We start from the raw sequence: 26,256 nt of genomic DNA on the forward strand, positions 1-26,256 counted from the left end.
CTGTATATGTTGTAGCAACAAGCCCATTGTGCGTGGGGGAACAGGATCAGCTGATCCGACGTGTTTACCGCCCCCTCTTCACAACATGAAACGGGATCTTTTCCGTCTACGGTTTTGTGAATTTGTGTAATCTAATGTTTGACCTCGATCGTGGCACCCCGCAGTGACTGCTGTGCTGCAGTTCTCAAAACAAAGAGAAACCATTACACCCAATGCAACAGGGAACAACAACACCTCCCCAGCCAAACATCTTTATCGGTTCACCATCCAGACAGTGTGTGTGCGCATATGTGTGTTTTTGTCCTGCATGTCTCTAACCTCATGCTGTAAGCTCCAGCCCCGAGCTCCTGTCCGATGCCAGACAGGCTAGCATCGAAGTCATGCACCAGCCCCGACTCGATGGTGGCATCGTCCATCTTCAGCACCCAGGCCATGGACCCCAGCTCCTTGTCCTCGGCTTCTACCCGGAGGGCCGCCAGCTTGATTCAGGTAAAGGCTCGGCTAGCGAGCGAGAGAGAGGGCTCTGCAGCTTGTGAGAGACACCCGTCGGAGCAAAGTTCTGCTGCTAAGCCCGTTAGCTGCTCATCGGCAGGCTGGGAAGGCGAACAGGTAGTTTTGCCCGGAGACTGAATTCACCACCATAATTATGTTTGGCTTATTGAAGCTGTTTTCCCTCCAAACTAGTGGCAAACTGCCCCAGAGAAAGAATAAGTCAGAACCCCATCAGCTAGCAAACAGTCGTGACGAAAGATGCGGACTGATCGTCAGCATGCTAACGTTAGCTAGCTTTACAGAGCCATCTTTAATAAAGCCTGAGCTAACCCAGCAGTCTCGTCGTCGCTTCGTCGGATGTTTCCCCAACAGCCTGGCGAGCGCCCGTTCAGCAGAATGCAACAAGCTGAGAAACTGTATTGCAAGAGTCCAAAAGCCGCATCCCACGCAGCGTCCGCACAGCTGTTGCTACCTGGCTACCAAGCTAACTAGCATCAACTTCATTTGCTTTGAATCAGCTGCTCGGTGACCTAAACCCAGCGCTCTTCTAGCACGCTCTGTACCGTTCCGGCCAGGTCCTCTCTTCTCATAGCGGTTGGGAAATCACCGCTCGGGCTTCCCGTCTTTCGGACGTAGTCCTTTAACCATCGAAAATGTACCGTTTGATACAAAAACAGACATCAACATGGCTCCCTCGACGTTCAGACTGACTCTAGCTTCTTGCTGGGTCGCCACCGCCAGCCTCAGGAACGATACCAGGACGAAAACCACCCAATCACAAGCCGTCTTCTGTGCCCACTGCAGACGCATTAGCCAATCAGAGGCTTCCCAGCTTCCGTCATTGTGTTTCACTAGCAATGGGAATTCCGAATATTTTCAAGAGATCCGAACGATTTGGATCATTTTATAAACAAGAGTTGGCTGTTTTGCTGTTACGGAACTATTTATTATAGTCAGTCCAGGTTTTGGTATTACTTGTATGAGTGATTTTCACACACAAATATATAAAACAATATCTCACATTTGATGTGTAATATTCACCGTCTCACACGCTGCACCCACTCTCCCCATGAAAAATAATCGGTCTGTGTTTGTTTTATCTGCCATTACAACTTTTAGTTTTTCTTTCATTTTTTGACAAGGTGTTACGATTCGTCTTTGCATCAAAGTTCATGCTTGAAATTCGCTGGGTCAGTGATTCTAGCCAGTTCATAAAGTATGCACAAGTAGAATTACGATTCATCTCTGCGTCACCTATAAACATGCATCAAGATTTTAAACATCGTTTAAATGAAGAAACAAATGCAACGAATCCCAAACTGTGCAAGAATCAATGTCGCATTCAAGCAGAATGTACACGTATGTTCGGAACCGTATAAAATACACACCGACTCTCAGTTCACATAAGTGAACCGATCACTTGAATCGGTTCCTTCTCGACTAACGCACACCACCGTGTGTTTAGCTCTCAAGAGAAACTGTATATTTACAAAGTAATAACTGTCAACAAAATATGAGCAGTGCAGACTCGGCTCGGTACCGTGCGTAGCTGCTGCTGTCTCCATGTCTCTGCACCGGAGCCCGGAAGTTTTCGGTGTAGGACTGCCAGAACAACATTTGTGCGTCCCAACAGCTGCTGTCGCCCCGGTGCGATTCAGTTCTGCAGTAAATCAACGCGATTCAGCCCTCGGCACCACGAAGATCCAAACGAAACCGAAGCGCTTCATTTTCATGTCAGTAAGAGGAGAAGTGGGGGGGAAAACACGACGTCTCTGCCACAGACTTCTAGTGTTTATCTCTGTTTGCTTTTCTCCGCTCCGCCTGGTTAGTGATTATCAGCCGGAGCCTGACTGTGTCGCAAGTGTTGCGGGGTGTAAAGGTTTTTTTTTTTTTCCAAGCAGGCTGTAGGCGCTATTTTGGACCGAGGGGCCCGACCCGCCTCACCCCTTAATTAGCGTCTCTTCTTAGGAGATCCAGCAGAAGTGATTTATATCGAGAACCCAAATCCTTCAATTCAATAAACAAGTGATAATTGAACACAAATGAATCAATATTTTAATTAGTAGAAATACATAATTAATTGAAGGTGTAAAATCATATGTTAAAAGCGTCGGAAATTATTTATTAGGTAATATAAGTAAGAGCGCTAACTAACTGAGCTATAAATAAGGTGATTGGTCTGGAAATAAACTGCTGTGCTGATTTACCAATCAGGTGTTAGGTTCTATGCAAGGTGCCAAATAGTGACATTTAAATCGTTACATAATGGAAAATAGTACAAGAGAACATAAAAAATGAAACTGATAGGCCTTAAAGTTGTGTTAATCTAAATATTAAATGGTTTTACAAAAATGTTTCTGAAATACTTATACATCTTAACTTATTTTAAATATTTCTTAATCTATCAATTATCAAAGCGTAAAAACACACTGTAAACAAGGCAACAAAGGCATTTTTTTCTTGTAGATATCTGATGCTTTTTTTGTACTGAAACCTAAAATTAGGGATAAAGCAAAGTTTCTTTAACAATAAATAAACAGACTTTATAAAGTAAATGTTCAAAAATGGAAAAGTAAAGCTTTTGCTGATGCAGCACATCTTTAGTAAGAAAGAATAAGAGGCTGTTTGATTCATAAAAAAAAGCTGGGATATGTGGACTGCATTTTATGTCTATTTCTGTATTTTTAATAAAATAAATGCATCAAATAATTTTGATTACATTAAAAAAAATCAACAAGTACATAAAGGTGGAAATACTATCTTAGTTAATTTGTAGTTAAATTATAAACCAGTAAAGTTGTGGGTTAAGCTCATTGGTGCAGTCAGTGTCTTAGAAATGTTTTCATTTTCAAACTTTTTTACTTCTTATGCAACCACAAGCTTGAATGTATTTTACTGGAATTTTATGATGCACAAAGCTGTGCATAATTGTGGAGTGAAAGGAGTGTTATTTCCTTCTGAGGACAATTACTACACAGATTTGAAGAACATTAGTTCACCAACAGCATCATTAAAACAAAGCAACACATGAGAAATTAGAAAGTCGCTGGTTTTAATGACAAAATGTGAAAGACATAATGGGTGGGAATACTTTTGAGAGTCATAATGATTGATTTGAGGGATGCGTTCACTGACTTGGCCGTTTGGAAGCAGCTCCCTGGGAGTCCAGCAGATTTACGGGTCAGACCCGAGTCTGGTGCTCTCTTCAGCGGCTCCTAAATATACAGCCCAGAGAACGAACCAGATGCATACCTGAAATTCAGTACCACCTACTCAAATAGCCATATTGCAGGAGGATTAAATGTTATCTTTTACATGATACCTGGACAAGGCTACTTCATATTTAACGGCTGCATGTTGTCCACATTTCCTTCTGCCTTGCACAGCTTTCAGCAGGATTTGCTGCTCTCTTTGTTTTCTACACAGGAGTAAATTAAAGCCAGGTTATTGTTCTCCATCAACTATAATCACATGAACCTCGCTGGTTATTCTGTTCACAATCAAAGTGATTCATTTGAGAAAGTCTAGGTCCATTCCTGACATAATATTGAAATCTTTAATTCAATAATATGTATTTGAGCAGTCACATAATAAATTAACAATACTATTCAAAAAGAAACTTCTCTCCTCCTTTTTGTTCTTTTCTTTTCATATTTTTGCAAACTAATTGCTAATGGCTATTAAATATATAACAGTCCAACATCCAGTTTACCATTGTGTATCAAAAGCGGGAAAATGTGATTTAACTTTAATTTGATCTTTTATTAAGTTTTTTTTTTAAATAAGGCTTTCCCACCTTATGATTTTTTTTCATTAAGTGCAGATCTCTGTTGTGGACTTTGGTTGTTGGGAATAATTTTGAGAAAAAAAATATTTGTATGAAAAAAAAAACAGTTTAAAATTAAGTATATGTCTTACATTTTACAAAACAGGCAAAGAAATAGTCATTTTTCTCATAACTGGTTTGAAAAGTGGCTTTAAATGTGAAAGAGTCCAAGGGTAAAATTTGTTGTTGGCATGTATAAATGTGTTTTTAAGAGGATGTTAAGTACTGCAACGTTTGCTGTTATAAAAGTAATTTAAGACTCAGTTTAAATATTTTTTTTCTTCTACTTCAACTAGTGACCCATTAAAGAAGCCTGAAATTATTGAACTGAGCTGGAAAGGGGGTAAAAACGCGAAGAAAATATGAAGCGTTAAACCACTGATATCTATCATCATGATCTGTACAAGTTCTTTACTTTATTTTGAGCACAGCTTTTGTAAATGCACAAAGAAAACTAGAAAGTTGTAAGACAGAGGGAAAAAAAACAATGGAGAGGAAAGAGAAAAGTGAAGAAGACGGGACGTTTTCTTTCCAGATCTGTAAATAATACATTTCTACAAATTTCTTCTCAGCAGAGAAAAACAAAACAAAAAAACAGTGAGTCAGTAAGACTACGGCACGCGCAACAGAGAAAAGGAAATAAAACGTGGATGGGTGAAGGTGCGTGCCTGCACCCCCCCCGGGGGGAAACTCCTCCTACCTGACACCGTTCTTGAATAATCAATCTTAATATCATATATAGATACATGTCCACTATATGATAATTAGCCAGGTCCGGTCATACTTCATGTGTAAAGCAGCATCTTCCTCAGAAGCGGGCTGATCGAACGTGAGCTTGGAAAAATGGAAAACCATCAGGGGTTCGTGTGAAAGGGCCGGACATCGTTAAAATTAATTTAAAACCGCAGTCGGTTTTATTCTCGACTGCAAACCTGACCGCAATAAAATGTTATTTCTTTATCTTTAGTTTCATGCATAGCCAAACACCCCCTCCCGTGGTCTGGATTTTATTGGTACTGTGGTGTGTGTTAGTGCGCTGCGGGGGTGGGTCGTACCTCTGAGGTTTGTCAGCACCTTTCTGGAAAGAAAAAAAAAAAAAAAAAGTAGATTCTTGGTGTGAGAAACTATAACGTATTTTAAAAAAAACAAAAAAAAACCCAACACTGCAGTAAAACATCATTTCTTAAAATAATCCAAACTATGACACCGTGTACGTTAACATTCCCTGGACCTGGACCCAGTTACTGACTGTCCAAGAACGAAACAGGAAAGAGCACAGTTTGTTTATCTCAATGTTTTATGAATATTAAACCCCCGGAAAAATGAAACCATGCAGATGCATCACTCCCTACTGACGTTAAGCTGTTTCTGAGAGCGGACATTGTTGGACAGGACGGACAAGCGACATCTTCATCCTGGGGTGAGTGAGTGAGTGAGTGAGTGGTGAGAAACCCGGGTGGAACATGAGAGCGGAAGTCGGCTGCTGTTTTTATTTATTCCAGATTTAAGGGTTCAGTCCAGTCTGAGGCCAGGGTGGGCGACACTCAGTGAGAACTCCTGCACGCGCTCTCTCTTGCAGTGAAGCTGGAAACATGAGCACTCTGTGTACTTATTTTGTGTGTATACACCATGTCTTGTTGTGGATGTAAGCAGTCTGCCCCCGTTGGTCTCCGTCTGTGTGGGTGTGATCTGAGGAGCAGATGTTTTTTGTTTGCTGTGGACAGTTGCACTTCTGCAGTCACACTCTGAGACTGAGCGACTTCTATAGACCATCGCCTGAAGGTTCGCCGCCACTGGTGCCAGACTGGGCACGTTTGATGTACAGATTCAACAGCTTCAGCTGCAAACAGAAAAAAAAAAAACAACGGTGAAAATCACCTTTTTTACTTCTTACATCTGTTTAAATAATGAGCTAAACTGAAGTAAAATCTTATCACTCCAAAGTTGTTAAAGTATGACGTCTTCATGAGGTTTATGTCGGGAAGAAAGCTAAAACAGCTGCTACTGATGAGCAAGAGAGGTGGACCGATCTCTGACAGCCTCACATAAACCGGTTGTCAAGTTCTGCATTAAAGGGGCGGCATTATGTGTTTTCTAGGCACATGGTGCCATTTTATGGCACAATCAAGTAACTACGTTACCATCAGTTACTATAAAAATTATATACATATATATAAATATATAAATAAATCGGCAACGTGCTGTGAGGTTCATAGCTGGTGAGGCACTGACTTAATCATAATCATATTTACAAATATAGACCCCCTGCATGTTACTGTTTACATAAAGAAATTTCGCACATGCGGACAACGCTGGTGGCCAAAAGACTTTTCTTCTACATGTGATGCATAGCCGTGCTGCCGCCGTAGAATAATCCCGTTAAACAAAAATCCAGCGATTTTGAAGAAAAAATAATCAGAATTGGTTAAGCTAAATGAAATATATATACATATATATAAAATATAAAAAAAGAAAATTTACTTTGCAATTTAGCGCCTCTGTCTCTTTAAGAAGCTCCTATTCTTTCCTGCACTCTGTTCTCAACACGTCATCACAACAAGGCCCCCCCTTTATGTCGTAAACAACCGTTCTTAGGAGTGTTGGGACTGAGGAGTAGTTTGTGTGATAAGCTTAGCAGATATCAGTTGCTGTTTGCTAATTGCTGCTGCCGCTAGTCTGGAGGAGCTGAGGAGACCTTTGTGGAAATAGGCGGTGCTTTGTAAGAGCAAGCGTCTAGGCTACCCTGAACGGTGGTCACTGGATAGTCAAGGATTTCTCAAACATGCATAAAAGAATCAAAGTTACATTCCAGGAATATTTTCAATTAGGAAATAACATTTTAACATCATATGATCAAAATTTTTTTTTACATATTACCAGCCCCTCCCTGTAAAAGCTGACCAGTAGTTATTTCTCTGTTTAATAAAACTATTTTATTAAAATTTTATAAAATCCATAGTTTTAGTAAAACTGTGGATTTGAGGCATCTCATCTCAAATCCATATTCTTTGAGAGTTTGCCTGATAAACAGCATTCCAGTCATGATCCAATGAATAATGTCTTGAAAGAATGTTCATTCTTCAAGACACTCATATTTCTACTCATATTTTGTAGAGTTCCAAACACAAACTAACATTTTATTGGGATTTTAAGTCATAAACAAACTTAAAGTACTGCTTTATGGTTAAATGCAATGAAAATGGTTTTCAGAAATCTTTTATAAAGCTAAATTATGACGTGCATTTGCAGTTCTAAGGGGCAAAGAAAACACAGATTACCAGTTAAACACATGGAAAATGGAGTTCTAGTCAGTTGAGAGAAAAAAAAAGCATAATTTTCCTTCATCTTCACAATTAATCTCTACTTTATGTTGATATAAATTTTTCATTCAGGTTTCTGAAGCTTGTGGCCACAATCCGGTTTATATTCCTAAAAGCAAGGTTTTTCATGAACTGGATTTTAAAATGCCGGTGACCCGCTCACCTTGCTACTGGAGAGTTGGCTGAGGTGCGGTTTGAGGTCGTCTCCGATCACTGCATGGATGGCCACCAGGCAAAACACACAGGCTTTCCTCACACTGCTTTCAGAGTTGTCGTAACCCTGTTGGACAAACACACAACTTACCCTGTGACTGTCAAAATAAATAATCATCCCAGATTACCAGTTGATGTCCCAGAGGCGAGTCACCTGTATGAGTCCTGGGACGATCTCAGGCAGCATGCTGGCCAGGCCCTCTCGGGGAACTCTCTCCATCACCTTCGTCTGCATCTTGATAGCAGCCAGGTTGATGGGGTAATCAGCTGACTGAATAATTGGACACAACACTTTGATGCACTGGTCTGGACTGATGGACAATGCCAACATGGCAGCCGTCTCCTCCGCAGCGCGGACCACCTTCAGAAAAAACAAAGAAAGCAAGCTTTGTTTACTTTAACTTGTGGTGTTCTGTGAATAACATAGCTATTATCTACTTGGAAGAAGCTAATTTGTGGGTGGATTAAGGCTGAAATGATTAATTGGATAAATTGTCAACTAATTTAGTAATTGATTAATTGTTAGCTGGAGTATCCAGACTCAAAACCAGGCTATTTGCTGGAAGAACAACACACTCGTAAACAAGAGACATTTAAGACAAAAAAAATAAAATCTTTGTGAAGTTGCATAGCTTTAGCTTCAACCAGTTGAAAAAACACCATTAAGCACTTTTCACTATCCAGTTATTAATAATTATTCAAAAAATTAAACGCTGTTGTATTTACGTTAAGTCAATCAGAAAGAGATGAGATTTTCACAGGCTGATTTTAGAAGTATTTTTTTAGCTCCAGATTCATCCTTTGCTACAAATAATCAAGAATTAACCAAAAGGAATGGTATTGCATTTTAAGCAATACAAAGATTATTTTCTTTTTATAAAAAAGGAATTGGATCATTGGTTTATTTGAATGTTTGAAGGTATTTCCAATATTGTATAAAAGGGTTAAAATGGTTAACAGAAAAACAGGCAGGATGTAGCAATTTTTTAAAAATCCAATTAATAAGCGTTAGCTGCAGGTAGCCCTGGTGTGGATGACAGTACCTCTTTGTGTGGATCTTTGTGAGCCTCCAAGGCCTTCATGATGGTGAGCTCTGCATAGTTCTTGAACCTCCAAGGCTGCTTACCAAGAATCTCCCTCAGCACCCTCAGAGCCAGCGTTCGGATCACGTGCTGAAGAGATTCAAGAAGAGAGGAAATTCAGCTCTGATCTTTTTCACTGAGTAGACGCAGGTCCTGTGTGTGTGTGTGTGTGTGTGTGTGTACCTCTCTGTCACCCATCGTCTCCAGCAGAAGCAGCAGGATGGTCTTGAAGTGTTCGTCCCACACCTGCAGGGTGTTTTCGCGGATCAGCTTGAGCAGCTCGTACAGAGCCGCCTTTCTTTCTTCTACACGCTCATTGTGATTGGACAGCTCCTTGAGGAGCTCGGCCACTCGCTCCGACTGATCGAGCCCGCTGTCTGTTTTACGGAAGCAAACAGAGTTGACGTCATTTGGTCCACGCAGCGTGCGTGTTTGCTTTGTGGTTCCAGTACCGTCGGTGAGTTGGCCCGAGTCCTCCAGGCTGATGTCTTTCCGGCTCTGTTTCAGGGGCGAGTCGTAGAAGTGATCGTGGCCGACTCGGGGGCTGGAGGTGAGGAGGGGCGTGTTGAGGAGGGAAGTCTTGTTGTCGAGAGCCATTCGACCGCCGTCCATCAAGTCTGACACGTTTCCCCCCTGGTCAAAAAAAACAAAGATGGAGGAATAAAGGCATCTTGTGTTTTGTACGTAGTGTCACAACCTGACTCAAAGGCCACAACAAAATACAGTTTGCCCAGCTCTAGCAAGGGTTGAGCAATAAATCAATAACAATAAATATCGCTATAGACACGTGATCAATACCAAAAGATAATATATTCAATGATTTCACTAAACTCTGATCCAGAACTGCACAGCATTCTGGGAAATGTAGGCAAAGCAAATGCTTTTGCTGCTACACTTTTCATGCCCAGCTAAGAAAGGTTTGTCAGAGGAATCGACTCTTTCACTCACTGGTTCTTTGGTTGTCAAGCAACAACCTGTTAAGTAACATATTGTTACCTAGCAACAACCTGTTAAGTAACATATTGTTACCTAGCAACAACCTGTTGAGTAACTTGGACAGCAACAGTTTAAGGTTTCCCCACAACTGTTTAAAAATAATAAAAAAAACAACAGCCTGGGACAAAAATGAATACAACAGCTTGAGAGGAAACTGGATACAACAGGAAAGGTCCTGCCAACAGTTAGGAAGTATTTCTGATATTTAAAAGAAATAGACAATCCATTACCAATATCAATTGATACGATACAGAGATACAAATGTTGGCTGGACTGTAGCACAATTACACACAACTTTTGTTGGACTTAAATGTGGAGGGCAAGGCTGACCTTTTGATGACCTTATTGTAAACTTTTGTTACTTTCTTAAAAATGACAGCAGCACAAACAGGAAAGCCTTGGCTTCACAAACCAGAACTAAAAGCAAATGTTTGACATAATTTGTGCAAAATTTAATAAAGTGGAGGTGGCAGCTTGGGCTCCAGGTTGACCTGGAATTTTAAAATGTCGAGAAAATAATTTAGCAGTGTGGTATATGATAATGGAAATGGCTCAAGAGCATCAAATGCTGTATAAATAAGAGTACCATGTCACAAAATGCTCTGCATAGCTAAACTCCCGGCCCCCCAAAAAAACAACAACTTTACTTCTCATTTAAAAAAATTGCAAACAAATTGACTGTTGTTTTGAATCCAGAAATTTTTAAAAACCTCCGTACATCTTCAGTTTGTTAATGGACTCTTGGCGTTGCAGCTGTGCCCTTATTTATTGACTCAAAGAAATCTGGAGTCAGTTTACAGCAATGAACAGAAACGGTCAAATTAATCACTTTCCTAGTGTTGCTACAGCTCTGCATGTCTCTAACTTGTCATAAATCTGATAAAATGAGGTAGAAAACCTTTTACAACCAGAGATGCATACAGTTTTTGCACCAGAGCCAAGTTCACGTTTAAAGTTGCAGCGTAAGGTGCAGGTCTTTTATGTCTCTAGCCTGAAAATACCAGGATTTTTTTCTCGTCGACGTTGTTTATCAGAGACTTTGTGAAGTTCGACAAGTGATCCATCAGGTGAGAAGCAGAGCAGGGCGCAGGGTGGTCCTGTTTGTGTGTATGTTTACACTCAAAGCATTAAAAGGTCACTATGTATGGGCTGGTTTGACGAGTCAGGTGTGCTGATGAAATGTGGGCTGGTTAGATTTCAGATGCATGTCATGGAGAAAATGTCAGGAGGTCACACCTCTGTACTGGAGAACACTGTGTCCTTAAAAGGGGGCCGTGTTCCTGGGAAGGGCTGCGGGACGTCTCGAGTCATAAATTTACCCTCAACATGAACCCCGACGGGAGGAGCGGCTGAAAATAGCAAATTATTATTGAATTTAGGAGGCAAAGCTGGCAGAACATTACTGACATGCTAAGACTGTTTGCAGAGGATTATCTTTACAGTCACCCTTCCCATAAACAGCAACTGTACGTCCCTCGGTTCCCACGAAGAGAGAGGGATCACATGTCAGAATCTCACACACACACGGTACATGAGTGTGTGGTAAATCTAGGAAAAGACTGTTTCATTGCTGCCTGCCTGTCAGGCCTTCAAAGAACATCAGAGTTATGATCTACTTCGATATGCTAACCCGGTAACCCCGGGTTATTTTAGCCCGACTGGCACTGAAGATGTTTATGCCACACAAACCAGCGGTCAGACCTGTCAAGATAAATTGTGCTGGCTAACAAATTGGCTCTGTCATTTTTGTGATACTGTTGTTTTGAGACATTTTTCAAGTAATATATTACTTGAAAATGTAAACAGTCCTCTCCAGCATCCCATCAGATTGATTTTGAAGCAAAAATTAACCGCCAGTGGGCAAAGAGAAGGAGCTTTGTTGCCCATTGCTGTTGTTTAAAACGTCTGCACCAGAATTAAAGACATACCAAAAACGTGCAAATTTAAAGGTTCTTGCCTGAACCTTTATATTTTAGAAAACTAACAACATTAAAAGTCTGTGTAATGAATCAAAATGTTGAAGTCAGGGCCCTCATATATACAGCTCTTTCAGACCTCAAATAATGCAAAGAAAACAAGTTCATATTCATTTAGAAACAACAATACTAATGTTTTAACTCAGGAAGAGTTCAGAAATCGATATTTGGTGGAATAACCAGGAGGTTTTCAATGGGCTTCAGTGTAGCGGACTCTTATTTTTTCCATGGCTGTAGATGCATCTACAGCAGAAATGTCTTAACACATGTCCATTAGGCGACGCTTAGAGGCTACAAACATGCATCGGTCATCAGAGCCTGCATGTCAACTCACGTCGTCTCCTTCTCGCCGTTGGACGGGTTCGTTCATGTCCTCCTGGCTCCGGACGCTAAAGTTCTGGATCGCCTCTGTGACGCCTTTCAGGGAGCTGTAGATGTCCTCGGAATTCAGGTTCTCCGGGTCGTAGTCAAATGCACTGCAAAACACAGATATGCCTGGTTCTTTGTTGTTTTTTTTCTTCTTTAAAAACTCACATGGTATGAATAAATATAAAGGCATTTCAAATTTTTCATGAGTAGAGCTCCAATTTTATTAGTTTAACTTTATTTCATGCTTGAGATGAATGTACAGCCGAACATTTTCTGATCATTTTTTTTCTGATTCTTTAAAAAAAAAAAAAGAAAAAAAAGAGCCCCACTGTGTCACAGAGGACGTGTTACCTTGGTGACGGGGTGTTTTGTGAGGTGTTGATAGGTGAGGTGACGGGACTGGGCCAGCTGGCTGGCGATCGGGTGTTGTGGTGCGTCAAAGGGCTTCCCATTGGTGCCTGAAAACGTGACAAAAAGTACACAGAGTTGTCGCCGGTTGTTACATGATTTTGTAATGATTTACAAAGGATGTTTAAACATCTCCCTTCTTAACTCGTGTGGTCTGGCACTTTATGTTCCAGTCTACCCACCTGGGCCGTGTTGCCCGTGTTCTTCAGATGGTTCTGAAGCAGCTTGGTGGCTCCATCCTGGAAGGTTTTGGGAAGAGCTGCCAGCAGCATGGTGAACTCCGGAGTGTTGAGTTGGAACAGGGCAATCAGAACCGCCTGGGCTGCCTGTGGAGACGCAAAATAATTCATGAAAACATTTCATTTAGTAGCAAAAAATATGTGCTTTGTCATCCTACATCTGTGATCTGATCACACAGAGAGGAGTTGACTCTTACTCTTTGCATTCAAATGATAATTTTTTGTTCTGTTTAATTTCCCCACACAAAATTGTGAAAAAAGTAGCTTTATTTACTCGGCTCCGTCTACATCACGTGTCAAATACGAGGCCCGTGGGCCAAATCTGGCCTGCCGTAGCTTTTCATGTGGCCCTCTAGAGTCTAGACTAAACACGAAGTGTGATTAAATGTTATGTTATCAATCAAATCAATGCAGTTTTTATATGCTTACTGCCAAATTATATGAATCAGTCCCTCCAGGTTCTTGAGAATTATCGTGGAAATTCACACAAAATGGACAAATTCCCACGCCTTTTTGCGCTAATAATTGGGAGTTTATTGCAGATTTTTTCCAAAAATTGTCAAAAACTTTCTTATTTGTACTAAACAGCTGCCTCGGCCTAAATTGATGTCAGATTATCAATACAGCGAATCATAAAAAGTCACATATACCGTCATAAGTAAGGGAAAATATATATTAAATATATAATTAATATTTCCATATTAGTACCACAAACACTTTGATTTTTATTGCAAAAAAATCATAAAAAGAATCACTAAATCCTGGAGGGACTGAAAAGATGTGTAATAATATTATTTAACTTTAAGAATTCCTTGATATTTTAACAGTGTATTTTATCAATACATTCTGGCAGAACCGGCCCTTTAAGAGCATTTATTTATGATCTTGATTTGGCCCAAAACAAAAATGAATTAGACACCTCTGATCTACATGAACATGTTGCAAAAAGACTGGAAATTAACTGAACTAATTTCAGTCCACATTTTTAAAACCAGAAAGAGCAACAGAGATGACTTTGTTAAACTGTGACTGTTTTTAAATATTTTTATGGCACTTTAATTGTGTAAATTATTGTAACTGTGGTGTAATTTTTGATGCTTTTTGGTCTGGACTGTGATGAAAAGGAGGCTTTTAATCTCAATGGGACTTTCCTAGAAAAATAAAATCAAAAATATTGGGGCGGGCAGAAGATCCTGCCAAAGAAATATTCATACCTCAAGTTACAAACTTTAGTGCATCTTACTGGGATTTTGTGTGAAGAATCTACAGTTGCAATACGTCCTACTGGACAGCTGCTGCTACAACACACACCTGCAAGCCAGCAAAAAACTAAAACTTCTCTGGCAGAGAAAAACAAAAAGCTGTACTTCCAGACTTATGATAAACTAATCGGGTTCTCAGTCTGCTCATTAATTCTGCAGCACTCATGCTTAGAGTCACGATGGGGGTGAGAGCCGGTACCTTTCTGACATCGGAGCTCTTGGGTTCAATTGTCCAGGTGATGATGCGAGAAACCGCGAGTCGAGTCTCACTGGAGTTCACAAAGTCGGGGGCCTCCATCTGCATCGTCAGCGTCTCGATGTACTTCAGGATGGCCACTTTCACCTGCACCACAAACACACGTTTACACAGATCACCAACGTGGGATGGCTAAAGCTGACCTGAATACACATGGTAGAAACGATTCAAACACACATGGAAACAAGCACCAACGTTCACAGTGAGAGTGTAAAACCAGAGCGGGTCCCTTACAGATCTGGAAAATCAAACGTCTTGATGAATCGGTGAGAAGATCGTCAAACTAAACAGCATCAATGTTCATGCTTTGCAACAAATGGCAAAATAAAGGAAATAATAAATGCCAACATTCATCGCAGACTCCACAAGTGAATCCTGCCCTCATCTCACGCCTTTCTACATCTGCATCTCAAGGGGAGAACTTCCTCCAAATCACTTAGCAGCACCGTGCGCGCCATATAATTGCTCCCCCCGGAGCGCACTGACCTGGGAGGACTGGCTCCAGGCTGCGGCCTGCTCGTCTAGAGAGCAGGCGTGGCGCCGCGCTCTGGGGGGAAACAATTTTACCCCGGACCCTCCCCTGCCTCGCCCGCAACACGAGCTCCGAACAGGCTTCAGAGAGAGAGAGGAGAAGCACCGCGTCAATCAACGGGGAGACAGGGGACGAGGACAGGGGAGGGCAGAGGGAGGTGAGAGATGGAGAGGAGCATGGCGGGAGGAGGAGGGGGAAATCTAGAGGAGCAGGAGAGGAAGAGGAGGAGGCTTGGGCTGCTTTAAAATTTAGCTATTGCTTCGAAAAACCCAAACTGCTCGAATCACAGAAAACTAGGCTGTTTCTAAATCTACTAATGGATGGATGGATGAATGGAAGGATTAACCCAGTGATGGAGGATGGATGGATGATTTAACCAACAGATGGATGGATGGATGGATGGATGGATGGATGGATGGATGGATGGATGGATGGATGAACCCACTGATTGATGGATTTATGTTAGTGAATGATGTAGCTGTCTGGAAACACAAATATATTCTTTCCATTCTGAATTAACTTTCAAACTTAAATAAATTCTTCTTTCCCAGACAAAACCAAACGTGTCCAAGCTTCTTACTGTTTTATATGTTGGATAATTTTTAGTTCATTCTGTCTCACAGCTGAATTAATAACCATTCCTGCTTCAGTTTTCTAAGTTTTAAGAGAGAAGAGAATTACTTTGGAGTGACATGATTTGCAGTACATCGAGTAAATTGTTCTACTGGTTACATCATTTTATGCCCAAGCCTGGAGTCCAGGAAATGAAGCAGATCAGACAGGAAGCGGTGGAAACGAGGGTAAAAGTAACAAAGCAGAGAACAAGGCTGGAGCAGGTAGATGGATGGGTGACGTGGGGGCGGGGGTCAGGGACTCGGAGGTCAAACTTGATGGCGTTAGAAGGCGGCGGCGTCCAATCACAGCCCAGGACTCAGGGTTTTGGGACGCACAGCCAGAGTGATGGGCAGGTACTGATTTCTGTTAATCCAAGCAGTGACCATGGCCGTTCTTTTGCAGCGCCATGTGCATGCTTCCCGTCCACTCAAGCACTCAAACACACGGCATCATAAACAGTCAGTACCTTGAGGCTGGGCGTCTGCGTCTGGTCCACAGTGAACCTCATGAGAATAGTGAACTGAAGGTCATTTGGAAAAGACTCTCTGGAAGAGGAAAAACAAAGAGCCATACTGTAATCCACAGAGAAAATAAGCAACCATTTTCTCAGCCATAAATAATATCGCAGGGAGTATTAGCTTAAATGAGAATTATATGCAGGTAATTAAAACTAAGAAAAATTTAACTGTCAATCACGGTTGGTGAACAAAAACGATAAAATAAAAAGAATCATATGGCAAAGTTATGATTATTCATAGAGCTGGGAGACAGGGCTTAATAACAGCATCTCTAATGTTTTTCATACCAGATCTGATTTCTAAATTTAATTGATTTTTGTTCGGTTCAAAATTTCAAATGATAGAAAATATCTTCAACAAGTGGCTTTTCCTCCAATCAGCCCTGCAGTGAGTTGTATGATGGAGTATCAGGCCCACGATACTAGAATTTGTTTAATTCCAAGAATATAGTCAAAATATTAGGAGAAAACAGGCACAGTTTTACTGGAAGACCCTATTAAAATTATGAGAAAGGAAGTTGTTTTAATGAGAAAAAAAAATCAGCTCTTTAAAACATGCGCAATTGTTTGCATGATTGTTTCAAATTTATGCTGCTCATAATAATTTGATACTGATGAAGTACTTCTATTAAGTATTACTTGTAAAAGTAAAACTTCACAAGATGCTCAGCATTCCTCATTTAAAGTTTGTGTTATTTTGGAGTTCTCATAAGATTACTACTCTATTCTCCTAATATTAGGACTTTTTTCTTGTAACAAAAAATGTAGCCTGGCCCTAATATTCCATCTCAGAGTTGATCTGAATTCAAAGTCCAAATAAATAGAAGAAAAACTAAGACTTTTAAGTGTGGAAACTCATGGAATCAATTATGAAAATGAAATCTTCGAAAATCCAAAATTTTATTAATCCATTGCATTGATTTATTGCCCAGCCCTAATTATTCATAAAACATTTTTTACATTCTTTGGTCTTATCCTGATGTTTTTCACAATATCTTTGTGTACTTTTCAATTTAAAGTAACCTGCAAGGTGGTGATGTTATGATCCATGATTTAGTACTGAAAGTGCAGGAGGTAAAATGTCTCTGTAAAAAAAAGCAAACGCATCCAAATCTTTGTGATCTTGTCCTGAAATGCCAGCCTATGAGTGAGATGTCGGCGCTCACCGTGTGACGTCCAGAGCTTTCTGGACTTTGGCCTGGACAGAACCCAGCAGGTCGGCTCCCATCTTCTTCAGCAGCTGTGTAAGCAGGACAAACAACCAGTCCAGGAGGTCGTCCTTATGGACCAGGATGAAGTCCACCAGGGTCTCCAGGAACATGCTGAACACCTAGACACACACACACACACCACCCCGATAATGCCTTATTGTTAAGGTTGATCCAGCCGTACTACGGAGTTCTTCCTCAGACACACACGGATGCATGCACACAGGTTACCCTGAGCTGGGATGATGTAAGAAAAGAATTAGTTCCCATTATGGAGTTAGTAGGTATTTAGTGTGGCAGCAGACCATTTTAAGCCTAATCACCGATTCAACAAAATCACCCAAAACGACATAATAACAGATATAATCAGCCTTTTACTTGACGAATTAAAAGTCAGTCAGGTTACGGGGTAACCAGCGGTAACCATCTTTATGAGCAAGTAGTTGATTTCAGCAGGACGGCGAATGGTCAGGCAGGTTAGTGGATGTTAACGACCTCGATTACCGATTAACCAATCAGATTAATGAAGCAGATTTTCATTCAGTTAGATAAAAACAGTAACACCGATTGGCCAAACTTACTCTCTACAGAGAGTTCCAGGGTGGGGGTGGCATAAGGGAGACAGAAACACACATCTGTTAGCATCCTAACCAAACCTTTACTCTGCTTGTCAAACTAAGATCCATCTTTAAAGATTTCAAAATCTTCAAAGTGTTTTTAAATCGAACGAAATGCTGTGTGCACTTTAGCAAACAAAAAGAAACAAAATATATGAAGTGACAGGTAGAAAAATTAAATGTAGGAGCAGAGAGATGAAGGGAAGAGAGGCGTCCATGATGAGATGCGGTACCTTGAAGGAGGCTGAGCTTATACCGGATTCTGCCGAGCCGTACACCCTGCCGGAGTCTCGCTGAAATTCATCAAATCGTCACACGTCAAACGAGTGAGAAGGGAGAAAAGCTCGCGCGCCTCACACTGGTTGTGTGAGGCGACGGAGGAGTCATAGCGCCGAAAGAAAGGCGGCAGTGTTAGAAGGGGCGAACCACAGCTGATTAGTCAGAGAAGAAGAGCTGGCAGCCCAAACATTGGGGTGTGTGTGTCCATGTGATATTTTATTTAATTTTTTTTATTTATTTTTATGCAGTCAGGGTTGTTGGGAAGGGAAATGAGAGCAAAAAAAGTGAGTGGAAGTGAATGCAAAGAGCGCAGCCAGCTGGTTGACTGCTGAACGGTGACAGAGCAATCCCACAGGACGGCGGAGAGTTTCAGGTCACACGCAAAAAAGAACAGGCAGGGCATGCCGTTAGCATGTTGCACTCTGCATGCCAGTGTTCATGTTGGGAGGAGTGTATCCACATGTTTTTCTCCTGTTTATCCCATTTGTTGGCCCAGGTGTGCAGAAGGACTGCTGAAGTGAGTGTGTGCGCACTGAAAGACGGTAACACTGCTTGGGATTTGGCAGAATCCGGTACAGTGAGGGATGGTGGGATAAACAAAGTTAACGGAAACCAAAATTAAAGTGGATGAATAATGAGATTTGCGAGGCGATAAGTGTGTGCGTGCGTGTGTGTGTGTGTGCATTCATGCATTCATACCTTACTGTGAGGGTCTGCAAACATCCTGGTGAAGATTTCACACAACCTCTTCAACTCCACCCGACTGAGGGGGAGAGAAAAGATTCAGATGAAAACCCTCCATGAGTTTATCTTTCAAAACAAAACAACAAAAAAAAAAAACGTGTTTGTTCTGAGGCTGACCTGAGTGTGCGCTGGTTCCTCAGCAGAGCCTGCAGGCCCAAAAGTCCCTCCTTCTTCTCAGACCAGTTGGCACTGGCGCAGCGGTTGAGCACCTGGGAATCACAGCAAACACGAGGCAGGTTAAGATTCATCTCTCTCTGCAAGAAACAGCTGAAAGATTTGAAATTTTTTTGCTTTAGACTTTCTTTAATTCAAAATTCAACTTCCTACCTTTGTTTTTAATTAAAAAATACATACATGACAGAAAACATCTTAATATTTTTTTTTCTCATTTCAATCATTCCTTCTGTATGTAGACCTGAATACAAAGTTTATCGCTTGTCAAAAAAGACGGTACTTTTTAGGTGGGCTAAAATCACTCTGAACTATGGAAACCCATGGACAGAATTGGTGAAAAGAAATCCAGATTTTACAAAAAATGTAATATAAAAAAAAATTGATTATTGTTCAGCCCTACAGTGTATTTGTATTGTAAAAAATACACTGTATCCAAAAAGGTAACCTTAAAATTTTTCCCATTAGCAACGTAACAACCTCAAATTGCTGCCGCCACCACCAAGTTCCACAACGCAAATGGTTTATTAAGGATTTTATGTTAGTTTTCCACCATGCTGTTTGTGCAGAACAAAGTTTAGTTTTGGTTTTATGTGACCAGAGCGACTTTCACACATTAGCTGAGTCTCCTACTTGACTTGCAGCAAATTGAAAACAAAAATTACGCAAATCTTTGTGATGTCTGTCAAATTAAGTACAAATAAAATATTTCCCTCGGTGTCTACCTCAGCCACGTCTTCAGTTTGCCTCATGTAGGTGGGGATGACCCCTCCGTTCCTCGAGCTGCAGGATATCTCCGAACAGGCGCTGGATGCGTCGCTGTTGGCGTCGTCGTCAGAATACATGTTCTCGTACCGTCGCCGTGCCGGCTTCTTCTGCAAGACAGAAAGAACCAGTGAGCGTACAGGGAGGGGGAGAGGCAGAAAATAAACACGACACATTCTAAAGGAGCACATCTAAGCAACATCAACAACACACACACACACGACACACACAGGTATGATCCAGGAGAGGAACCTGACCTTAGATCTCATGTCTCTCAACAGCTGACAGCATTAAACAGAGGTAGAAGCCGGGATTAGAGAACACGCAGACATGCACCCGAGGAGATGTAAGCTGCACATTCTTTGCAGAGTACTGGAGTGTGTCTCCATGCGAGGTCTCAGAGTTTATTGTACGTACCAGCGCATCTGCGAGGGCCTCCTCTACGTCGGAGCCAGTGTTGAGGACCCTCATGGCACTGACCGAAGAAGAAAGACGACTGGACTGGCTGATGCCAAAACCCGATCCTGTGGGCCGAGACAGTCGCAAAGAGAGGGAGGAGGGAAAATATGGAAAACCGAGCTGTTAATAAACCTTCAGGATAAAAGGAAAACGCTCTCTGTCCTCCATTCAGCCGGATCCACAGATGATCCTCTTCCTCACCAACATTCACACAACATCACATCCCGATTGTCAACCCTGGAAGTTAATGTGATGACTTGTTAGACGACACTGAACTTGCCACTGGTGGAAGAAAGGATGGCTTAAGAACACAAAGAGAGCATGTTGGCAATCCTGCAGAGAAGGGTCGAAGCTAAATTAAGAAAACAAATGGATAAAAAAAACGAAAAACACAGAAAAATAGTTATCAACTGGCAACTGAACGGGCGGAAGCATGCAATTCCACTGGAGGGGGTTCAACATCCTAGAGCAGAACGTTAAAAACCAAATTAAAACAATGATCGATGAGGCACGAACAAGCAGGACAAGATGGGTGGCGCTGAAGAGGACATCAAAGAAAAACGGCGAGAGAAGTTTGGCCAAGAAGGTGGGGTGGATGGAAGGCAAAGAAATAGATGTACTCAGCCTTCACCTGCAGCCCCAAAAGCATCAGGTGTGTGGAGCGCTCCAGTGGAGCGGGAGTAGCTCCGAGTTGCTGCAACCAAGATTAAAACACACACACACAGAGTTTAACAGCTGCTCACGCAAACACAAGAATCACACGCAGGAATGTGACAGTGAGGGCAGCGTGTGAACACAGAAAGAAAGTCAGCTAAAGAGCAACACTTGCTGCAGCAGGCTCAGAGCAATGATTTATACTATAGTTATTCAATATGCCTCAACTGTTTCATATTATGAATGTATTTGATTTAGATATTAGATTTTATATGGAACACCAACAAAAAGTAGCTTAAAAAATAAGAAAAGTCTGAAAAAGTGTGTTGTGCATATGTCTTCAGCCAGTTGTCGGATAAGAAGTCATCTGATTTCCACATAAGAGTCATCCTGTAAATATTTTAATCTCAGTATAAATCCAGCTGCTCTGTGGAGGCGTCGGAGATTTTATAGAGAACATTAGTAAATAAACAGCAGAATGTGGTGAAATTTAAAGCAAGTTGGGTTATAAAACAAAATCCCAAGTTTTGACCGTCTCTCAGAGCTCTGTTCAGTTCACCATCTCAAACTGGGAAGATTTTGAGAGGGAGTACCAAGACATAGCAAGGAGAGCATTAATGAGAGAAGCAGCCAAGAGGCCCATAGTAATTCTGGAGGAGCTGCAGAGATCTGCAGCTCAGGTGGGAGGATCTGTTGAGGACTATTTAGTAGATAGAGCTACACAATGTGACAACACATTGTCCTGAGAGGTTGCAAAATACCTGGGAGGTTTATCTTCCAGTCTGATAATCTACGAGGAGCTGAGTCCAAATACATGCCACACTTTTCAGATATTATTAGTAAAAATGTTAAAAGCTAGTTTTTTCCACTTCTTAGTCATTCCAGCACTTTTTGTTGGTCTGTCACATAAAACCCCCATAAAATGCACTGAGGGTTTAGAGGTGGGTAATGCGAACTTCCAAGTTTTATCACAATATTTTATGGTACTATTACAATAAGTGACACTAAAAAAAAATATATTTTTATTTCTTTTATGTGTCTACATGGCTTTGGCTGCATGACACAGCACAAACACAAATATTACTCTTGAAAGACAAACCATTTAGGACACCAGTCACAAGGAAGTGTGATTTGTATCACTAAAATCCACACACTAATTGCATTTAATCATATATTCTAATTATAGATTGCTAGTGATACACCATTAATGAACAGTGGAGAAAAACAGTACAAATAACCCAGATAATACGGACAGTTCAGGGTTTCTTAAACATTAACTGGAATTTATTGTGGCAACAATAAATCGAAATCTTACGATAAGAGATTTATTGCGATAATACAATTAATGTCCACCTATGGACACCTAATAGACATCTATGTGTATTGAGGGTTTGAATGCAATGTAAAAAAAAAAAGTTAAAGAGGTGGGAAAATGTGTTGTAATGCGCATATATGCACAGCTTGAAACCTAAAGAACCTAAAGATGACGTCATGTCTGCAGACTCGCTCATCTTAATTCTCCCTGCACTTCGCCTCTTACTGCTACTCACCAAGAGGTGTGAAGGAGCGTACGGGGCTGGTGTCCCGGCTGCTCTCCCTGCTGGCCTCCCTGCTGCAGCCCTGACTCATACTGGGCCGAGGGATACGACTGCCTCGAGCTAACGCCACCCAAACGTACATCGCAGGACAGGAGAGGAGAAAGTGGAAGGAAAGTGGTTGTAAGAAGACAAAACGTACAGTGAAACGGATAACCAGAAGTCAGGAAATCCAAACACAAGACGTGAATAAGAGCAGAATAAGAAGAATGAAGACATGAGACAGAAAAGAGAAAAGGTGACAAACACATCAAACAAGAAAAAAACAATGAGCCAGGCTGACTGGTCCTTAGGAAGCATCTCAACACCAGCAGTCCTAACAGTTTAATACCTTCAAACTGTTAGATATGAAAAATATAATGCAGACCTATTTTCTGTTAATTGAAGACCAATCAGGATAATGTGACTGCTAATGCGTCACATTATCCTGCACACACCAGCCTCATGATGAAACATGGGTGTGGAGGCATCATGCTTTTTCTTAAGCAGGGAAGCTAATGGGAGGATCATGATGAGATGCATCTCTAAGGAGCAAAAAGCCTGCAGAACCCAGCAGCCTGACATTCTCAGAATTTATTCATTTTCCCTCACTAAACACAGATTAGAAAAAAGAAAAGAGGCATTCAAGGTGAATTTAGCAATTGAAGCAAGTGGGTGAGAGGATGAGCGATGCATGCTCATCTTTACTGTTCTGTTCATCTTCAGCAGCTACTCAGCCATCCCGGGGTAATCACCACCTAACATGATCCTTGTTGCACAGCCACTGCTGATTAGTATGGACAGGAGGAAACATGTCCATCTGAATATGGCCGCCCATCACCACAACAAGCACAGCCATGGAGTTTGACAAATTAGAGAGAGGAGATCTACGAAGCTGAGGCAGGTGAATGGGGCTGGGATGGTGGATTTGAAGGTGATGAAGGAGCAATAGGGGGTGATTGAGGATGAGGAGAGGTCGGAGCTGGAGCCTTACCTCCTCTGCTGGCACCGTTGTAGTTTGAGCTAAGGATAGAAGGAGCTAGAGGACGGAGGAAGCAACGGGAGGAGGAGAGAAGGAGACGGAAAATCAAGCAGAGTTGGTATTGATAAACAAAGAGTGTTTATTCATCTCCTTCATAAACATGACACAGGAACACCAGAGGTCGTGGGTTTTACGGGCTCAGTCCAGCGGAGTCGTACTCACCGACGGAGAGCCGAGTGGGCGAGGAGTCCCTGGAGCAGCCCTGGCTGCGGGGGATGCGGCTGCGCCTGTGTCCGTCCCCGGTGGCGCCGCCCAGCACCCGGTGAGCCCCAGAACCCATGGTGCTCAACGCCGTGGTGGTCAGCACGCGACCCGGAGAGCCGCTCCGACTGCCGGCTTCAGAGAGGGAGAAAGAGGAGGAGGAGGAGACACAAACAAGGAGAAGAAAGTCAGAGCGCTGTCCATCCAACAAGAGGAACGTAGTGATGCCGCTAAAGACGACACGACATTTATAGACACTATCGCACTTTCAGTCCTGTGTGCAAAAACATTTAATCACCCTGTGCACCTTTGGCCACTCCAGGTGAAAATGTGCAAAAATCCCTAAAAATAAGTTCTCCTTTTTTTGCAGTTGAAGAATTTGACACTTAAAATTTTAAAAAATTAAGCTCATGTTTAGAAATAAATGTTTTCTAACAGTAGTTCTTGTTGTTACATCCAACAATTTACAGAATTGAAACCATTTTTATTTTATTTTATTCATTTATTTCATTCATTTGCTGTTTTAAATGAACATGACACATGTTGATATAAACAAAAGTTTCAAATGAGAAAAAGTAGTTGGTTGGAAGAACAAAATCTCATATAGTCTACCCTTTGTCTCAAAAGTGAATTGGCTACACTATAAGCAACTAAGCAACCATCTATACAGATACATCTATAAACACAAAACAGGCAATGTGTATAAAAATAATATTAAGCAAATAAGATATGGGTCAATATTATAACTTGATAGAATATTATATTTTATTATTTTCTTAGAAGTAAAAATTGATCAAATCTCTTTGGTTTCTTTATACAAATTGTTCCACATATTTATTCCATGAACAGAAACCAAACTCTCAATTTGTTTAGTTGTGACTTTGTTTTATTGTTGGTTTTTTTTTTTTATCTCGGATCTTCTCAAATTCTAAATCCCATCTCCTTTACTACATCTTTTCACACTTCACTCCCGAGATAATCAATGTCCAGGAACTTTTATGTTTTATTTCCTGACTTCCAGGTTGTATAAATATAAAGGCAGCTAGTTTTCAAAATGAGAAAGACAAGAGAACATGCTGTTCAAGTAAAGCAGATGCCCATAACTGCAGTCAGGGCAATAATTCAAATACAGGAACAGGTCGATCTGGAGTGACTCTGACAGCGGGACAGTCAAAGATCCCTCTCTCTGTTTGTGCTTCAATCCAAATAAAATGTTATCAAGGACGACTGAAGACTTTTCTGATGTTTTCAGTGGGAGATTACTGCCGTAGAAGCTACATTTATCTTCAGGGTTTGTGTAAATCTTTACCACGGGAGCCAATAAATGCACAGAATGCTGTAAAGATGATAGCCAACAACTTAAAATATGCTGTGTGTGCAATTAGATAACACAGCAGTGTTCGGTGTGACTGGAAAGAGGATTCCTGGGGTTGGCATGACGACAACCTACATTAAGTTAATATTGGAAAGACACATTAGCACGGATTCATTCATATGGATAAATATATAACAGAGATTGGATAGTTTTTAAATCATGATATCAAATTTAGCTGAACTGTACTCCAAATATCTATTGAAATAGAAGATTTTTAACCATCATCAATACACTAATCTTACAATCTAATGTCCTCTTTCCCCTGGGGATCCTGTCTCCGAGTGCTAAGCCCACACAGTCTTTTACACTGCAAAAACAAAACTTGACCAAGTATTTTTAGTCTAGTTTCAATGGCAAATATCTTAGTTTTGTTTTATTTCAAGTTCAATAACTTACAAGTAACTTTTCAGCACAATATATTAGCTTGTTTTAAGTCAATAATTCCTTATTATTGATCAAAAATGTGCTAATTATAAATGAAATGACTGACCAGAGGAAAAACCATATTATATTATAACTACAAATGGCATTACTGTCATTTTCCTGTTGCATTTCTTAGGAAATTTTACTACCCATATTATGTTTTATAATACGGGAAAAACGCCTTATTCCATTAATTTTTTCTGCTGAAAAGTTACTTCTACGTTAGTTTTGTCTTATTTCCAATGTACTAAGATATTTTGTGTTTTTGCAGTGTACTCTAGTGATTTGTTCTACCACAATCCTCAGGACAACAGTTGAGGTGTGAGATGTGAGTTTGGATTAAAAAGCTCCAGCGCTCTACATTATGCTGGACTACCACAGCTCTTCACGTTTGAACACAGGAATGCAGATCACTCTACCTCTGTGTGACAGATAAAAACTGATCTAAATCCACACACACACACCGTCAACACTGAGCAACAAGCACCCAACTTAAACATATTAAAGACAAAACTATGCTTAAATAAGCTACAAAGTATCACACTGTCTGGTTCTAATCAGGCGCCTTGTTGCAAAAAGTGACCAGTTATGTTTTTACTGCTTCTTTTATTTGCTTATAGTTATTAGACACACAAATATAA

The 26,256-nt window shown here is 41.0% G+C and overlaps 2 protein-coding genes across 28 annotated transcripts in view; both read right to left on the reverse strand.

The window, feature by feature from the left end:
- ubp1 (upstream binding protein 1) overlaps positions 1 to 4,457 on the reverse strand; it is a 28,141-nt gene extending 23,684 nt beyond the window's left edge. Inside the window, exon 1 of one of the 5 annotated variants that reach the window (XM_023344762.1) lies at positions 2,033 to 4,457. In XM_023344762.1, coding sequence (XP_023200530.1) covers positions 2,033 to 2,109 — 77 coding nt within the window. In that variant the 5' untranslated portion in view covers positions 2,110 to 4,457. Of the gene's footprint in view, positions 1 to 318; positions 1,984 to 2,032 lie in introns of those variants that run through there. The other 4 variants (XM_023344763.1, XM_023344764.1, XM_023344761.1 and 1 more) reach the window with 4 other exon arrangements.
- A 245-nt stretch (positions 4,458 to 4,702) lies between these two features.
- Positions 4,703 to 26,256, reverse strand: part of clasp2 (cytoplasmic linker associated protein 2) — a 59,888-nt gene continuing 38,334 nt past the window's right edge. For 10 of the 23 annotated variants that reach the window (XM_023344752.1, XM_023344751.1, XM_023344742.1 and 7 more), the window contains 23 exons: positions 23,779 to 23,952; positions 23,569 to 23,613; positions 22,551 to 22,658; positions 20,978 to 21,040; positions 20,305 to 20,411; positions 20,145 to 20,168; positions 19,848 to 19,997; positions 19,069 to 19,160; positions 18,907 to 18,970; positions 18,162 to 18,221; positions 17,893 to 17,895; positions 17,270 to 17,433; positions 16,053 to 16,131; positions 14,383 to 14,526; positions 12,865 to 13,008; positions 12,626 to 12,732; positions 12,240 to 12,381; positions 9,386 to 9,566; positions 9,117 to 9,310; positions 8,895 to 9,023; positions 8,006 to 8,212; positions 7,802 to 7,918; positions 4,703 to 6,158 (listed from right to left, as the gene is read on the reverse strand). In XM_023344752.1, the coding sequence (XP_023200520.1) occupies positions 6,081 to 6,158; positions 7,802 to 7,918; positions 8,006 to 8,212; positions 8,895 to 9,023; positions 9,117 to 9,310; positions 9,386 to 9,566; positions 12,240 to 12,381; positions 12,626 to 12,732; positions 12,865 to 13,008; positions 14,383 to 14,526; positions 16,053 to 16,131; positions 17,270 to 17,433; positions 17,893 to 17,895; positions 18,162 to 18,221; positions 18,907 to 18,970; positions 19,069 to 19,160; positions 19,848 to 19,997; positions 20,145 to 20,168; positions 20,305 to 20,411; positions 20,978 to 21,040; positions 22,551 to 22,658; positions 23,569 to 23,613; positions 23,779 to 23,952 (2,576 nt within the window). In that variant the 3' untranslated portion in view covers positions 4,703 to 6,080. The remainder of the gene's footprint in view (positions 6,159 to 7,801; positions 7,919 to 8,005; positions 8,213 to 8,894; positions 9,024 to 9,116; positions 9,311 to 9,385; positions 9,567 to 12,239; positions 12,382 to 12,625; positions 12,733 to 12,864; positions 13,009 to 14,382; positions 14,527 to 16,052; positions 16,132 to 17,269; positions 17,434 to 17,892; positions 17,896 to 18,161; positions 18,222 to 18,906; positions 18,971 to 19,068; positions 19,161 to 19,847; positions 19,998 to 20,144; positions 20,169 to 20,304; positions 20,412 to 20,977; positions 21,041 to 22,550; positions 22,659 to 23,568; positions 23,614 to 23,778; positions 23,953 to 26,256) is intronic. The other 13 variants (XM_023344758.1, XM_023344748.1, XM_023344760.1 and 10 more) reach the window with 10 other exon arrangements.

This window comes from Xiphophorus maculatus, chromosome 13 (assembly GCF_002775205.1).
Source record: "Xiphophorus maculatus strain JP 163 A chromosome 13, X_maculatus-5.0-male, whole genome shotgun sequence".
Taxonomy (NCBI): Eukaryota; Metazoa; Chordata; class Actinopteri; order Cyprinodontiformes; family Poeciliidae; genus Xiphophorus; species Xiphophorus maculatus.